The 17101-nt window shown below is 52.6% G+C and overlaps 1 protein-coding gene across 3 annotated transcripts; it reads right to left on the reverse strand.

Annotated features, from left to right (window-relative positions):
• Window positions 1-1861: 1861 nt before the first annotated feature.
• On the reverse strand, window positions 1862-16715 carry GAL3ST1 (galactose-3-O-sulfotransferase 1). 3 transcript variants are annotated; one of them, XM_060028340.1, is made up of 3 exons: window positions 16594-16715; window positions 4268-4407; window positions 1862-3484 (listed from the first exon to the last, which is right to left on the reverse strand). In XM_060028340.1, the coding sequence occupies exons 2-3, from the start codon at window positions 4396-4398 to the stop codon at window positions 2344-2346; spliced, it is 1272 nt and encodes a 423-aa protein (XP_059884323.1). In that variant the 5' UTR covers window positions 4399-4407; window positions 16594-16715; the 3' UTR covers window positions 1862-2343. The 3 variants fall into 3 exon arrangements, with proteins under 3 accessions (XP_059884323.1, XP_059884322.1, XP_059884321.1); XM_060028339.1 differs by lacking the exon at window positions 16594-16715 and adding an exon at window positions 8379-8398; XM_060028338.1 differs by lacking the exon at window positions 16594-16715 and adding an exon at window positions 7267-7347.
• Window positions 16716-17101: the final 386 nt, after the last annotated feature.

Below are 17101 nucleotides of genomic sequence, written 5' to 3' on the forward strand. Positions count from 1 at the left end.
CCTCAGTCCTGAGGCTGAGGTGGCCAACTGGAATGGCGCTGAAGGTCTGGAGGCCGCAAGCACCAGCCTCGGCATCTGACTGACCTAGGTTTGCATCCTGCCTCTATGGCTGCTGGCTGGGTGACCCTGGGCTGGTTGCTCTGCCTCTCTGCATGTCAGTCACCTCCTTGGGGGAGCAAAGGGAATTGTGCATGTTCCCACATGGCACAGGGCTGAGCACAGAGTGGTTGCTCAGTACCTGGCAACTACTCATTATCAAAGTATTAATTACATTAATAAAGGAGTTAATAACTATAATGCTTTTAAAACAAACCAGGCAGATAGTAAATGCTGATGAAGTAATTTATGTTCTTAGCATCTACTAACTGCCAGAACTGTTCTCCTTGGATCTTGAAATGACCTAAAAGGGCCAGTATTAATAATAATAAATAATGTAATTATATATAATATTATTATGGGCATTTCTAGGCCTTTAGGGGTCCAAGGAAATAGAATTATGGGGTTCCACAAACCCAGGAAGCTATCATATTGCACTGAGTCACGTCTCTCTTTGATTAATAAAAGGAGGGAGAATTCTCTAATAAATGTGGGGTCAGTTACATCTTTTCCTGCAAATAGTCTTAGATGTTGTCAGTTTTATTTATTTATTTTTGCTTATTTTTCTCCCTATGAATTAAATAAAGACTCCAAGGCTGTGCTAATTTCTTGCCACAAGGAATATTATGAGGGTGTAGGCAGTGGTCCCAGAGGGTTGGTGGGGTCAAACCTGTCCCATACTGACCAACTGTCTTAGTTGCCCAGGACTGAGGCACTTCCTTCAATGTGGGAACTTTCAGTGCTAAAACCGGGACAGTTCTAGAAAAGTGAAACAGTTGGTCACCCTAACTCCTTCCTACCCTCCTTGGACCAGAAGCTTCCTCCCAGGAGGAAGATTGACTCAAGCCCAGGGAGGTTGAGTGATCTGGCTGACTGATCTGACTTTGAATTCTGACCCTGGCCCTAATTAGCTGTGTGACCTTGGGTAGGTCACTCAACCTCTCTGAGCTTTGATCTATAAAGCTAGGATGTTGTAGGTATTCAGATAAGTTATGTAAGCACTTGGCTTGGAACCTGGCACAAACAGGTCTCCAGTAACGAATCTCCTGGCTGTGGTTTCTGCCTTTCATATCTGGCTGCTGGCTACTGGTTAGAGACTTGAGGAAGGGCCTCTGTTCCCCGGGGAGGCTGACGGAAGCAGATGGTTAGAGCTGACACACCCCTGCCATGGTTGATCATACCCGACATGCCTTGGTTGCTCTCTGGACATGAGCTCCAGGAGGGTCTAAGCCAACTTGCTGACTGCTGTCCGCTCAGGGCCAGCTCAAGGCTGGGGCGCACTACAGACATCTAATGAATATAAAATGTTTTTTGGATTAATTAAACTGAACTCCAGGGTGGAAGGGGAAAACCCAGGACTTAGGTAGGGTTAGAGCACAAGCAGATGGTGAGGCAGCCTGGAGTGGTCAGTAGGGGAAAGGGGGCAGGCAGGGATGGGTGAACAGACATTGGCTATGGAAAGGGTTTGGGTTCCCAGAGAGATGGCTTAGTACTGGGTCTGGTACATCTTGCAACATGACCTCAAGCATTTCCTTCCTGCTCTCAGAATGTCAAATCCCACATGTGTAATATGGGATGGTAATTGTGCCTACCTCAAAGGATTATTGTGAGGACTAATGAGATTGCACGAGGAACCGTTAGCCTGGGCCCTGGGCCTGCTGTTCACGGCTCCACCAAGTTCTCCCCACCTCCCTGTTACACACACACACACACACACACACACACACACACACACACACACACACACAATCTTCCAGGTCTTGGTAGCTCATGGGACCCCTTCAACCACACAGGGCTTCAGCATGTGACAGATACACACCAAACCCTGCCATACCACTGGGCTCTGCCCCACAGACACGCTCAGGTGCCCATCATGCTCCCTTGGGTTCCCCCAATCCCGACCAGTCATCCCACACACACCAGGGCCCCGCCAGTCAGCACCACTGAGGCTGATTAACAAAAACACATCAAATTCTTTTACTTCTGAAGTCTCCCCTTTAAGGGGAGCCAGAAAATAGAACATTCTTTTTTGGAGGGAAGGGGATTTAATTTAAAAAACGAAAAACGAAAAACCAAAAACTATAATTAGTCAAATACTGATCTCAGGCCCTGTGTGCAGTGGGCCCAGTCCTTGGCTGGTCGCACCCCTGCAGTAGCCCCGCCTCACCCCAGGGGCTGGGGTGGCACCAGGAGGGCCGTGGGGGGAGGCCAGCGGGCCCCTGCTCAGCCCTCCTCCACGGGCGGGCGTCACCACTGCAGGAAGTCCCGGATGAGCTTCCAGAGCTTGGTGACCCACAGGTTGACGCCCAGGTCCATCAGGTACTGGATCTCGGGTGTGAGCATGCGCCGACAGAGCTGCGCGTGCCGCCGCCCAATGCTCTTCTTGAGGTTGTAGCCCAGGATGGATTTGGTGCCCAGCGGCTGCCAGGGCTGCATGGCCGAGTCCTGGATGGCGGTCGCATCCACCGCGTGGCCGCCGTCTATGCAGATGCGGCGCATGCGCTCGTTGGCGCGCCTCAGGGCGGCCACCTCGCGGGCCATGCGCTCGCGCCCAAACGCCTCCACCTTGCGCCAGAAGCTGGCGTTGAAGTGGCGGTAGAGGCGGGCGTCCAGCACGTTCCAGGCTGTGGCGCGCCGGTACAGCTCGCCGGAGAGGCGCGGCACTGCCGAGGCGCGGCGGGCATTGAGCTTGAAGTAGAGCACGTCCTCCAGCTCCCAGCACAGCAGGTCCTTGAGCAGCACTAGCGACTCGTCGAAATACTCCTGCAGGAGCACGAGGTGGAAGCGGCGCTCCACCTCCAGGATGTGCTCCTGCACCTGCGGGCTGCCGGGGTCCAGGTCGCTGTCGTAGCCCAGGTCGAAGAAGAGCAGGTTGTGGAGGTAGTGGGCGTTGTAGCCGTGGGGGTCGTAGTAGCGGTCTGGGTCCTGCAGGAACTTGGCCAGCTTGTCGCGGCCTGAGAGTTTCCACGTGAAGGGCACCACGGAGCCAAAGTAGTGGAAGGAGGACTCGAAGAGGCGGGCGGGGTCGCGGAGCACAGTGATGAAGGTGGCATTGGGCGGCACCAGGCCCCGGACCTCGTCGTAGTGGAAGCGCATGTGGTTGCAGATGATGTTGAAGCAGGCCCCGGGCCGGTAGTCCTGCACCAGGCTGCGTGCGAAAAAGGCCGGGTAGTCGAAGTCGTTCCGGCCGTTGGGGAAGGCGAACTTGAGCCCGTGCTTCTGGCCGAAGCGGAACAGGATGTTGAGCAGCGTGCTGCTGGCCGTCTTGTGCGTCTTCATGAACACGATGTCGCGCCTTGGCTGGCAGCCTCCCACCGAGCCGTTGGCCAGGGTCAGTGCCTCTGGCTCGCTCAGGGCCGGGGAGCAGGGTGCTGCGCCCTCGGGGGTCCTGCTTGGGATGGAGTGGTGGCAGAGCCTCAGGACTTAGCACCCTGGGCTCCGCTACCCCAGGTCTAGAGAGCGGGCTGCTGGGGGTGGGGTGTGTGGCAGGGGAGCCCAGGGACCAGATGGGCCTGCATTCAGGCTGCAAGGCCTAGGTCAGTTGTTTGGCTTCTCTGGCCTTAACTTTCCTCATCTGTGAAACGGGGACAATAAGCCTGTTCATGGTGTTGCTGTGAGGACAATAACACGTCTCATTCATGGCCACTGTTAAGTACATTTATCATGAATTAGCATTAGGTAGGACCACATGAAACTTTGCAGGCCGAAAATGGTCAGTTATTAGCAGTTTCCTCTAGTTCAACTTAATACCTCCAATTAAGGGCACAGGCTGTGCTGCGTCCTGGGCAGAACAGCCCTGTGGGGAGGTGGGGTGGACTCATGCTTAGGAGCCAGGCTTGGAGGCAGACAGACCCCAGTTTGAATCCAGGCCTGTGCCAGCTGTGTGCTCTTGGACAGGTCCTCCCCACCTCCTGGCCCCATTGGAGCCCACCGCGCAGATGGTGTTATTTGATTCTTATGCTCCATGTCAGGCTCTGTTACTATACCCACTTCACAGATGAGGACACTGAGGCCTAGGGTTCCACAGGGTGTTCTGCTCTCAGTGGGATTTCTGCCTGGCACAGCATGATGAAGGGCACAGGGTGGCCACCCAGGAGGTAACCGTGGTCACGGGGGCAGGAGCCAACCCTCCCCCACCCCCAGCCCTCAGCTGCCCAGCAGGGCCACTCACGTGGAGGCCAGGCCAGTGTGCAGCGGGGGGACGGCGTAGGAGTACAGCAGTAGCAGGAAGCTGGTGAAGAGTGCTCCCAGCACCAGCCCCTTGGCCATGGACTCCCAGCGCTTCTTCTGTGGCAGCGGCATCTCAGACACCTGTGGGGAGTACAGAGCAGGGAAAGCGTTAGGGGGCTGGCCGCAGGGAGCCCCCACCACCATCTCAGGCCTGGCTGGCTTGAGAGGCAGCCTTCAACATTGGGACCTGCCTTTGCCAGCTCTGTGGCCCCCCAGCAGGTCCAGACAGGGACAGGAAGACTCTGGGCTGCAGATGGACCCGCTGGGCAAAGCCAATGCAAAGAGAGGCTAGGGAGTGTGGCAGGGAGAAGGTTCTGCTGCCTGGTTCTGTTTTAACTTTTAAGCTGAGTGGTGGGTACGTGGGTGTTCATTAGTTTATTTTTTACACCTTTTGGGGCTTCATGATGAAATCATGTTGTAAGTAAAAAGGAAAAGAAGACCCTTTCCCAGTGCTCTGTCCCCCCAGGCCTGGGGCCAGGTTTGTCTACAGGGAGGGGCCTGGGCCCGAATCCCTCACCTTTCAGAAGGCCCAGCCAGCCCACCTGTCCCCCGTGCCACCCTTCCCAGCTTCCCAGTGAGGGGCCAAGGCTCCTCATCTCTCCTTACTGGCCCCCGTGCCCATGGGATCTGTAGGGGAGCCAGATGGAGAAACTGAGGCTCAGAGCGAGGAAGGAGAGGGCTCAGATCACACAGCCAGCCCGGCCTCTGCCCACATGCCCATCTTTTCTCCAACTGCCGGCAGGCAGGGTTAACCGGGTAAGTATGAATTTCAGATAAACAACGAATAGGGACTTCCCTGGTGGCGCAGTGGTTAACAATCCACCTGCCAATGCAGGGGACACGGGTTTGAGCACTAGTCTGAGAAGATCCCACATGCCATGGAGCAACTAAGCCCGTGCACCACAACTACTGAGCCTGCGCTCTAGAGCCTGCAAGCCACAACTACTGAGCCCGTGTGCCACAACTACTGAAGCCTGCGTGCCTGGAGCCCGTGCTCCACAGCAAGAGAAGCCACCGCAATGAGAAGCCTGCACACCGCAATGAAGAGTAGCCCCTGCTCATGCGACTAGAGAAAGTCCATGTGCAGCAACAAAGACCCAAAGCAGCCAAAGATAAATAAAATTTTAAAAAAACCCCACAACAAATAAAACTTTTTTTAGTATACACGTGTCCCAAATATTGCCAGGGATATAGTTATACTAAAAATTATTCAATATGTCTCTGAATATCAAATTTAACTAGATGTCCTGGTTTTTTTGTTTGTTTTCAGTTTGGGGGGTAGTAGGTTTTAGGTCTAACTGTGGCAACCCTGTCGGCAGGGGGCTGAGGCCTGAGCTGTAATGGGGGCAGTTCAGGCTAAGCCATGGGGTGTCCAGGAGAGAGCTGGGACTTGGGAGCCTTCCCACTGCCCCTTAGCTACAAAGCCAAGGTCCAAAACTTTCCACTGCTGCTGTGGTGCATGCTGCACTAGGCCCTGGGCCCCAGAGGCCAAGAGGGATCACGCGTGCTGCCCCGTGATCACACGCATGGCACGTCACCACTGACCCTGCAGCCAGAGGTCAGCCAGTCAGCCTGGAGGAGGACCCTATGTAATTCCCCCTGGAAAAGTGACCGGAGGCACCCACAAACCTTTCCCAGAGAATGGGTACTCCAGGTCTGCCTGACTAGCCCCTGAGTTTTCCGCTTCTCATCTAGAAAGTTGTCCTCACAGGAAAGGACATGAAGAAGAAATTTGCAGAGGAAGGAACTATATAAGAGGGAATTTGGCTTCCCTGGTGACAATGACATATCTCTGTTCACTCTTAGGTGGGCAAGGTGGACAGGGTCAAGGGTGGATGAGAGTGTGAGAGAGTCTCCGGTACTCCTATCAAAGGAGGAAGGTACAAGCTCTTCCAATTCCAACTATTCTGCAAAAACACTTGGGCAAAGTCACCCATGCAAGGGTGTTCATGGCGGTTTGGTCAGAAAAAAGTTAGAAACAACCTCAGTGTCCATCAGCAGGGCACCTGTTCCACAAACCAAGGCCCCTTCCCAGATGGAGGCATCTGTACCCGCGTAACAAAAAAAAAAAAAAAAAAAAAAAGGAAAAGAAAAAGAAACAAGGTGGAGCTGAGTGGACTTGCTTGAAAACACACCATGATCTACTAATGTGGAAAAAGAAAGTTCTGGAACACTATGCCCCCAAATCCATATAGGCAATAGGTAAATATACATAGGCCCAGAAAGAAACCACTGTAGGGGCATATTCTAAGTTTTAACAGTGGTATTCTCTGCGTAGCTGGGGGAGGGGTATAAAAGGTAATCGTTTTCTATATTATGCATTTCTGTAAGGGTTGCATTTTTTTTAAGGAGCATGTATTACTTTTAATCAGAAAAAGGCAATAACACGTATTTACTATATTTAAATAGTAGATAAAGCTTGCGAGGTGGGTAAAGTCAGCTGGCGAAGGTCTGGTCACGAAGAGGCCTCAGGAGAGGGGAGGAGCCAACCTGGAAGCCCCGGGCCTGTGTTTCAATCACAGGAACCCCTTGGAGCCTCAGTTTCTCATCTGTTAAGTGGGGAAGCTGGTAGTGCTGGCTTTTCCTGCTGGCAAAACGACTAGCGCATAGTTACCGCTCAAAGAGCGTGGGGACCTGCTCTGGGTTCCTGTCTTTGTCGCCCTCAGGGTAGTCTCCCCCTGAACAAAGAGTGGCTGCCCCCAACCCGACCAAGCACAGACCTGCCCCCTGCCTCAAGTGACCCCACCAGCCTCCTGTTCCTCAGGGGTCCCAGCAAATATCAGGACAGAGCCCTGGGCCAGGCCAGAGCCTCAGATGTGAGCCCCAACCCTGAGTGGGGCCCTGGGCTTCGGTTTCTCTGACTTTAAAATGGGGAGGGATTCGGATTGTTGCCCTCTAAAAAACCCCGGGGCCCACCCCTGCCCCAGGAGCCCCACTCACCAGGGCACTTTCTGGAACTCTGGGAGGCGGCTGGCAAGGCTCTGGGTGCAGGTCAGGCAGCAGGGGGCAGACCTGCCTCCCAGCACCACCAATCAGGCTCTGCCTGGCCCCGCCCAGGACCGCCCCCTCAACCCCCATCCCTGCTTCCCTCATTCATTTGTTCATTCCCCAACTTTGGCTTCCTCAAAACCAGCCGGGCCCTGCCCTGATAGGTGCTGGGCCCTGGGCCCTTTCCACCCTCTGATTTCACTTTTGAGCCCTGCTATGAGCCAGGCCCTGGGATGGGGTCTCCTCCAGAGCATCTCACTGACTCCATCCAGCTATCCTGGGAGGCAGATCCCACTGTCACATCTATTTTGCAGATGGGGAAACCGAGGCTCTGGGAGGTGATGTGACTTGCCCAGGGTAGCAAGGCAGCGGGCAGGGCTGGGATTCGAGTTCAGATCTGTTGGCCTGAAATGTGCATGTTCCTGTTTGTCCATGGCGGCCTCTGCCTGGCATGTCCCAGGCCCAGCCCAAGCCCGTGGGAAGGAGGGTGTGCACAGCTGGATGTTCCATCACAGAAGGCTGAGGCTTGCAGGCAGCTGACGGTCCCAGGTCTAAGTCCATGGGGTACCAAGGACAATCTCAGCCTGGCCCAAGCCTCACGGCCTGTAGCCTGGAAGACAGTGCAGCAAGGAGGCTGAGGCTCAGAAACGGCAGAGCCACCATCAAGGTCACACAGTGCAGCAGTAGCAAAGACAGGGCCAGAACCTGAGTCTCTTTCCTCTGCTATGGTGGTGACAGTCCCAGGCACTCAGGGCAGACCATCCCCCCTCCCTAGCTCACCCTATCTATTCCTCTCCTTCTGGGCTACCCTAGCCACATCACCCTCCGTCTGTGCCAATGGCTGGCTCCTGGCCAGGCCCAGCAATCCTCCTGTTTGGCTGGACCAGCACACTCCAGGGAACAAAGGAGAAACAGGACTCATCCCCCACAGCATGCACACGGGGAAACCGAGCCCGGGATGGTGAACCTTCTTGCCTAGAGCATCACCACCAGGCAGGCCTCAGTCCCAGGGTGTCCTGCTCCCCCCAGGGGCCTGTGCGCGAGACAGAGGAAGACACACTCACCTCCGGCCGTGTCTGGATGCCCCTTTCCTCTCCCTGACTGAGCCACATCTGATTCCCAGGCTGCCTCTGTGGTCACTGGGAAACAGGAACGCTCCAATGACACCCAGGAGTGTGCTGGCTGGCTCCCTCATGCTCTAGTGGGTGTGAATATTCATGAGTTCCCTCCCTGGGGAGAGCAGGTGGCATGTCCCTGTACCCTGCAGGTGCTGCCCTGGCCCTCTGCCCCCTGGGTGGTCCCCAAACCTCTCTGGACCTCAGCAGCCAGGCAGCTCCTTTATCCAATGGCTCAGCAAGGCCCCTGGCGTCCTTGGGCCAAGGACAAGCAGCCGCAGAGCCCGGCAGAGAGCCTGGGACCGGCTTGAAGGCCATGGGAGGGACAGGGAGGCAGGTGAGTTTGGGGAAGCTAATTTCTCCTCCAATCACATCTCATTTAAGTCTCACAGCTACCCTATGAGTCAAGTACCATTGTTAGCCACTCCCCAGGTAAAGATACCAAAGCTCAGAGAGGTGAAATCACCTGCCCAAGGTCACACAGTTAGCAAAGAGCAGACAGAACCAGAGTCAAAACAGGGACTTCCCAAACTCTAGGGCTTAAAGATGCCAAGACACAACCTGAGACCAAGATTTGCCTAAAATCTGTGAGAGCCCAGAGAGCAAGCAACTCAACCTGGAAGGCCTGCTGGAGGAAGAGTATCTGACCAGGGCTGGGAGGTACTGAGTCTGATGAGATTCCACCTCTCTGACCTCCAAATCCTTTATCAAAGAAGTACGGTACGGAATCCTGCCTGTCCTGCCTCCACCCTGTGTGAGGGATGGTGGCACAGGACACCCTGGACCAGCCTTGAGGAATCTGGGCTGATCAGAGATGCTGATCCTTCCCAAGGTCTCCCTAGGAAGAGGCAGTTCTTGGGGCCAGAGGCCCTCGGGCTCAGCCCAGGCACTGGAATCTCTCGCATCCTGTTCTTTGCTGGGTTCAGGTCTGTTCTTGCTCAGCCTTGCCCATGGACAGAGGGTGCCCAGAAAAGCCCCCCACATCCTTCCGTCAGCACTGATGCCCAGAGCTCCCACCATGGCCCATGCGTGGGGCTCTAGGAACCCAGGTATCACCATCAGTTTTTTAATTAATTAATTAATTAAATTTTTAACATCTTTATTGGAATGTAATTGCTTTAAAATGTTGTGATAGTTTCTGCTGTATAACAAGGTGAATCAGCTATACATATACATACATCCCCATATCTCCTCCCTCTTACATCTACCTCCCACCCTCCTTTTTTTTTTTAACATCTTTATTGGAGTATAATTGCTCCAATTGTATAAAAGTATAATTGCTTTACGATGGTTAGTTTCTGCTTTATAACAAAGTGAATCAGTTATACATATACATATGTTCCCATATCTCTTCCCACTTGCGTCTCCCTCCCTCCCACCCTCCCTACTGTGACGGTCATTTATCCCACATCGAGCACTTTCATAGGACGAGCAGCTGCCATTCCCTCCCAAGGAGCAGCAGGCATCTGACAGTGTGCTCTGAATGCTCTTTCCCCCAAAGCCCCACCCAGCCGGGGAGCAGCCCAGCAAGCACCCACGAAACAGGGGAGGCCCAGAGTCCTGATCTCCCTGAGTGCTGAACCAGGTCCAGGGCATGGGATAGAGATGTTTTATCTTTTCTGGGCTGAGCTAGCTTGAAGACGGATGCATGGGAGAAAGTTGGGGCAGAGCTGGCATCAAATAGCAGACATGCTGGTTTATGAGCGTGGACTCTGGACCACAGCCCAGTTCTGTGCTCAGGACTTCCCATGCATCACGCACCCTCATAATCTTTGCAGAGAGCCCTTTAGATCCCCCACTTTGTTGTATATAAGGAAGCTGAGGCACAGGGAGGGGACGTGACAAGCCCAGTGTCACAGAGGGGTAAGAACCTCGTCCATGTAGGAGTGGAGTGAAAGCTTTTGAGCAAGAGGTGAGATCGTGGGAAGAGTGGGAAGCTAGTAAAGAAGAGCCATATAAATATTTTATTGACACACATATATATCTGTAACAGTAATATATAGTTTTGAAAAAATTAAACATTGAAAGTTTCATATTTCTAAATATTGTTTTTGTCATAGTAGATCAAGGCCAACAATAAGGAAAAATCTATTTGTTGCTTCTGCTCTTAATATTTCTATTTGGAATTTGATCACTTCCTTTCCTCTTTGATAACAACCCTACTCTAGTAGCCAATGCATGCATTGCATTGTATACATTTTATTCAATTAATTTGATTCAACTGATTTTCATACAGTTCTTTATTAGCTGACCTTTGGGGTTAGACTTACACAAGCACTAATGCTACAAAAACTTCATTTTAGAATGGCAAATGATCATCTAATAAGAGTTTTGCTAGGAAAATTATTTGAGGAATGCCAGAGGATGCCTAAGGAACATTCTGATCCAGTGACACTCAAAGTAAGAAGCGGAATATAAGATAAACTGGCAAAGATAGAGGGAAATTTCAGTGTAGCATAACATAGGCTTTTACTTTTTTATTATATATTCATTAACATCCAGAAAAACGAAGATGAAATTCTAAAGATGCAAATGCATACTAATGCTCTAATCCTATGTCAACACCAATTAATTTTGTATGCAATTTTTCTTCCAGAAATTTACATTTCCTCTCCCATAAAATTAGTCTAGAGGCTGGACAAGTTACTAGTAACTAGTTTTTCGATTATGATAAGTGACCATAGCCTAAAACTGGCTATAATACAGACATAACACTCTGAACAGCTTCCTATACACTACCAGTTGTAAGGCTTTGTACAGATATGCCTTACCATCTTACAGACATTCAGTTTTAAAATGTAAATGGTACAGGATATTGATAAACCAATTAGTGCTGATGCAAAGCAAATTCCTCTTTTATCTCAATTACAACATGATAATAGTTCAAGATAGTTTAAGTCTGAGACAAGGGCAACTCAATAAAACAACAGCATCTTGATACGGTAAAGAGGAAAATGTGACTCAATTACTGTTTTAAAAATATCTCAAGGGCTTCCCTGGCGGCGCAGTGGTTGAGAGTCCACCTGCCGATGCAGGGGACACGGGTTCGTGCCCCGGTCCGGGAATAACCCACATGCCGCGGAGCGGCTGGGCCCGTGAGCCATGGCCGCTGAGCCTGCGTGTCCGGAGCCTGTGCTCTGCAGCGGGAGAGGCCACAACAGTGAGAGGCCCGCGTAGCGCAAAAAAAAAATAATAAAAAAAACATCTCAAGAACTTTGGCTCTTTTCATTGCTTTTATCAAAAGCTATGATATAAAACACTACTCTGATTTTTTACATATTTAGTAAGCAGTTTGGGGAAGTATGAAGAAAACACCTCAATAAAAGCATTTTCTAAAGTAAGAAATGTTTGGGATTAGAAGATGCAAACTATTATATATAGAATGGATAAACAACAAGGTCCTACTGTATAGCACAGGGAACTATATTCAATATCCTGTAATAAACCATAATGGAAAAAGAATATGAAAGGAATATATATATATATATAACTGAATCACTTTGCTGTACACCAGAAACTCACACGACATTGTAAATCAACTATACTTCAATAAAATAAATTTAAAAAAGGAAAAGAAGAGCCACGTGAAGCCAAGCTTTCCAGAGTGGGAGCGTTGATTGCAGAACCTGCGCCTCCAGCCCTGCCAGAGGGGTCTCTTCCCCCAGTGTCAGTGACGTCGGCTCCGGCTGGTTCTGCCCCCACCGGAAAAAAATTGTTGTAATTATAAAAGCAGCACATGCTCAATGAAAAAAAGTTCAGACAATTACAGAAAAATATAAAGAGCTCCATCCCCAGAGGGCAGCACCCTTAAAGCTTCGGCAAAAGCCTCCTCACATTTTTTCTATCAATAGAGGCAATAGGAGGTGTCTCTGTTGGGGAGCACATTTTGTTTTTTTCACATGTCAATAGATTATGGACATCGTTTTGTGATCACAATGAGTTTTAAATTGATCTGTTCTGCAGGTATTTACTGAGCACCTGCACTGTGCCCAGCACTGGGGTGCCTGATGCCCGGTGCACGGAGCTTGGGCTCTCAGTGCTGGACGTGAGAGAGGAGCAAGCTGACAGCTGCAGATGCTGTGATAGAGGACACACTGGCAGGGCTTCCTGGAGCACAGAGAAAACACCTGATCCAGCCTGGAGGCGGGAGGAGCGTGGCCAGGAAGACTTGCTGGGGTAGGGGGCCCCAGCGGCAGAAGCTACAGTGTGTTTTCCAATTTCCAAAGGCAGTTAGTTCCCTTTCTCCCTGGGTACATGGCTAAACTACATTTCCCATTCTCCCTTGCAGTTCAGTGTCCTCACGTGACTGAATTCTGGCCAGTGGAATATGAGGAGAATGAGCAGATAAAGGGCCTCCAAAGACATCGGCTACAGAATATTCTGTGGAACCACTGCTCCTGTGAACCATTCCCTGACTGATGGGCATCCATGCTGTTTGTTCAGTGCGCACACATAGGAACAGGGCTCTGGCAGAGATGGTGGTGGAGTGAGGGTGTCTTAGGGCTGTTTCCTGTGGCTGGAAGGGAATCTTACGGGGACAATGGAGGAGACTTTAAGAATAGAGCAGAAAGACTCTCCCTACAGTGCTTAGAATGCATATTTGACAGCAACTATTATAGCTCTAAAAGTGTCCGTCCTCAGACCCAGCACTTCTACCTGTGGAAATTTGTTCAAAGAAGAAAATCTAACAAGAGATCTGAGACGGAGCACAAAGATGTTCATTGTAGTATTATTTAGCGAAGGGGAAAAATAGAAACAACTTAAGTGTCCAACAAGAGGGGATGGTTAAAAATATGTGACATTCATTCAAATGGTCTAATATGTCCTCATTAAAATGATGCCCATAATATATAATGAAGTAAAAAAACACATATATACACACATATATGTACACACATACACGCACATAAATATATACTTACACACATATAATTTTGTTTTACAAAGAGTCTGTATTACTTTGGAAAAAATTAAAATAACGACGTTTCCATTTTGAAAAACTGCAGTCTGGCTGGAGGAGGAGGGAAACGTGGCTAGTCTGAACCATGCCCCACCTTGTTGTGTGACCATGGCAGGCATGCTGCCCTCTCTGAACCTCAGTGTCCTAAAATGGGGAAGAGACAGCAAGGGTCTGGGACCAAGAAGAAGCTGGAAAGTGTGAGCTGCACAGTTGAAGGTGCAGATGGAGAGGTTGGCCCTCCATCCAGGAGCGCTGGGGGACTGACTTGCAAGAATCTGGAAGCTTCCCCCCTCTGAGACCCTCTGGAGGGGGTGCTGGAGTAGAGATGGGGAGGATCTCCCGAGGGGCACTTCAGCTTTCAGGACCACCTCCAAACTTGTCAAGGAGCCCTGACAGCTTGCTCCTACTGCCCCCTTGGCTGGGGGAATGGCTGCAGCTGGGTACCAGGCCTGGCAGCTGATTAAGAAGGCAGTGTTCTTTGATGACTAGAAAACTTTTTGATCTTGCAGGGTCAATCACCTATTTCCACGGTTCCAAATGGCAACCACACAGACACGCTTAGTGTCACCTGCTAGCTCATGTGACGGCGGGGACACCGAGGCTCAGAACTACGAGCAAGCCCACAGGTCTTGCCTCGCTGCTTTGTCCAGGCAAAATCACCACCCCTCCTGATGGCAGATTTGAGTCGCCCCAAAGTAGCTCTAACTGAAGAGTGGCAAAACACATGTTAAGCAAGTAGTCAGTCCCTTCTTTATTAGCTTCAAAATCACTGAGAAGCCCTCAGGTGAGTATGTGAGAGTTGGTAGTATCATTCTCCTTACCTTCTAGCATGACTGAAATGTTTTTTAAAGGGATATCATGCACTTGTTTGCATAAAAATATGTAAAATATAAAGGTTTTTTAAAAGGTGCTGAGCACTTGCTATGCACAATGCCCTGGATCTTCCCGCCCGCCTCACTAATCCTGGAGAGGTCTGCCTATAAATCCCAGCTCCCCAGCTGGGCGACCTTGGGCAGGTGACCTCCCCTCTCTGAGCCTTGGTTTCCTAACAAATGGGGATACTTCAACCTTCTCACGGGTTTGCTGTGAGGATCAAACGGGGTGAGGCATAAGGAGCCCTCTGCACACACCTCGGGTTATTATCATGACCCTTCTAGATCCACCTGGCAGGAGAGGCAGGACCCGCCAGTACCATCTCCTGGAGGGCCACCCTCCCCATCCAAGCACCCATACTTCCCATGCTCCAGACCCAAGGTCCCTGACTCCCAGATTTCACATCTGAGAAAATCAAGGCACAGAGAGAGAAGGACTTGCCTAGGGTCCCATGGCAAGTCTGGGCACCACTGGGATCAGATCTGGGGGTGCCCAAGCCACACCCCATCTCTGCCCTGGGGCTGGCAGGTAGGAAAGCATGTTTCCTCTGGAACCCCACTTCCTCTGAACCATCACTCCTCACCTGGCTATTCCCCTGACCCCAGCCTGCTGACCCCCATGGGCGCTCTGCTCCATCCTGCCCTCCCTGTCTGGAGTAGGACAGGGTTCCTAAACAGGGATGGTCCATATTCCTTGCTCAGTCTGAGGGAAGCAAGAAGCCCTTCACAAGCCTGTTGCCATGCCTGGAATTCCAACATCTGTGTATCGTTCTCCCAGGTTAATCATTGCCTCTTTCACCAGGGTGACACAATTAGTCCCTTAAAGCCTAGAGGGAAGGACACACTCCTCCCTTGCTGGATTGGACCCATGCCCTCAAATATCAGACCCATGCGCATCAGACAAGGGGATGCACAGGAGGCAGGCGTGCTTCTTTGTCCACAGGGATTCCTTCAGGCAGGGCTCTGCCCAAGTGAGAAGCAGGGAGGAAGCAGTCCGAGGTGGCAGCTGGGAACAGGGCTCTGTTGTCTCTGCTCCCAGGGTAGCAGCCTGCCCACCCCCCGAGTGTCAGGCAGAGCTGGGAGCTAGGGAGGCAAGGGGGGAGGGGTCCTGAGCTGGGGGCTGGGGGCAGTCATGGAAGGTCTAAGAGGCTAGGACCCCAGAAGGGCAGACAGATCTTGAGCAACGCTGGGGTCCTGAAATGGGGACTCGGGCAAGCCACTGAATTTGGAGTCAGTTTAGCCACATTTGAACTATGTGACCTTGGGCAAGTCACCGAATCCCCCTGAAACTCAGTTTCCCCCCTTGGATAATAGGGTTAGTAACAATGCCTCCTCTGAGGGGCAAGGGACAATGCAGCAGCACATGGTCTGCTCCAGCTCAGGCCTGCCCATGGCCTTACCGTCTCTGGGCCTTATGTCACCCTCTTTGTAAAGGCAGAGGTTGGATTCTGGAACTGGACTGTCCTCCTGAGGATTTCCATGGCACCTGTCACCGGGGCAACCCAGGTGATCAGGTGTCAGGTCTGCCACCCTCTCTCCCTCCCTCCCACTGGTGTGGGTTACTGCAGCCAGATGTGTGCCCATCACCTCTCCTGCTCTAGGCAGGTGGGAGGGGGTCCCTGCTGGGAAGGAACCACAGCCTTGTTCTGTAATGTTACCAAAGCACCTTGGCTTGGCACCAATGGGGGCAGACCAAGATGGACCCCCTTTCTGAGCACTGGTCCAGGGAACAAGGGAACTGTTGGGTTACCTACGGGGCCATTCCTGGATACCAGAGTTTATCCCACTCCCACAAGCCTTTCCTTGGTGGCCTTGCCCCCTAAGCGGTAGAGGACAGGGCCTTCCCCAGGCAGAGGGGATCCATTATTTACGCTGATGCCCAGCCCCTGCTCTGACGGCCCCTCTTCTGGGGAGGGCTGGTGGGAAGAGGGAAGATCCCTGCCCCTCCTCCCCCAGGGCTCTGGCACCATGTCCAAGATTAATGATTAATGAACTCCCAGTTCCAGCCCAGCTCCAGCCCCACCCGCCCCAAGACCAAGGACTGGGTAAACCCTGGAAATGGGACCGTGGGGAAGAAACCAAGGGCCGGGCGAGCACCAACCTGCGCCACCCCCCTCCCCGCCCCCCCGCAGGCCCCAGCCTTCCCACCCTCTGTCAGCTAGGACAGGTGCGTGAGCCCCAAAGCGGTAGTGTAGCACTCCCTCACCACTCAGGTCTAGAGTCTGGCGTGCGCAGCCCCAGTTCCGGGCGTGGGCAGCGCGGGCTTGGACCCCAGGGGGTAGACTGAGGCAGGGCGCAATCTGGTGATGGGTGCTGGGCCCCCAGGACGTACCTTGTCCCCGTCCTTCTCGGCCTTGGCGTGCAGGCTCGGCCCCGGGCCGCGCCGCCCGGGCGCTTACTAAGGCGGCGGGGCGTACCCGCCGGATCCCCCTGCTCGGCCGGGCCTGGACCATGTTCCCGCCCCCGCCGCCGCCGCAACCTCTCCGGCCAGGTGCTGCCGCCAGCCTGGCCCGGCCCCCCCGGCGCCGCGGCCAATGGGCGCCCCGGGGCCCGGCCCCCTCCCCTCCCCTCTGCGCCTGCCCGGGTCGCACAGAAGCCGCATTCAGCGCGCCGGGGCGCAGCGTCGCGCCCCCGCCGCTGGCCCAACAAGGCGCGTTTGTCTCGGATGTGCCAACGGGGCCATTGTCCTGCCGCCGGACCCTGAGGCTCGGCTGAGCTCCCAGCTCCGTAGAGGATTCGAGGGTGCCTGGGAAACGGGGTGGCGTGGTGATGGTGAGGGCAGCCCCGCTCTGGGAAAAGGGAGGAGGCTACACTAGCTGCTTAACTTTATTCACTGGAAG

Source organism: Delphinus delphis, chromosome 13 (assembly GCF_949987515.2).
Source record: "Delphinus delphis chromosome 13, mDelDel1.2, whole genome shotgun sequence".
Classification (NCBI taxonomy): domain Eukaryota; kingdom Metazoa; phylum Chordata; class Mammalia; order Artiodactyla; family Delphinidae; genus Delphinus; species Delphinus delphis.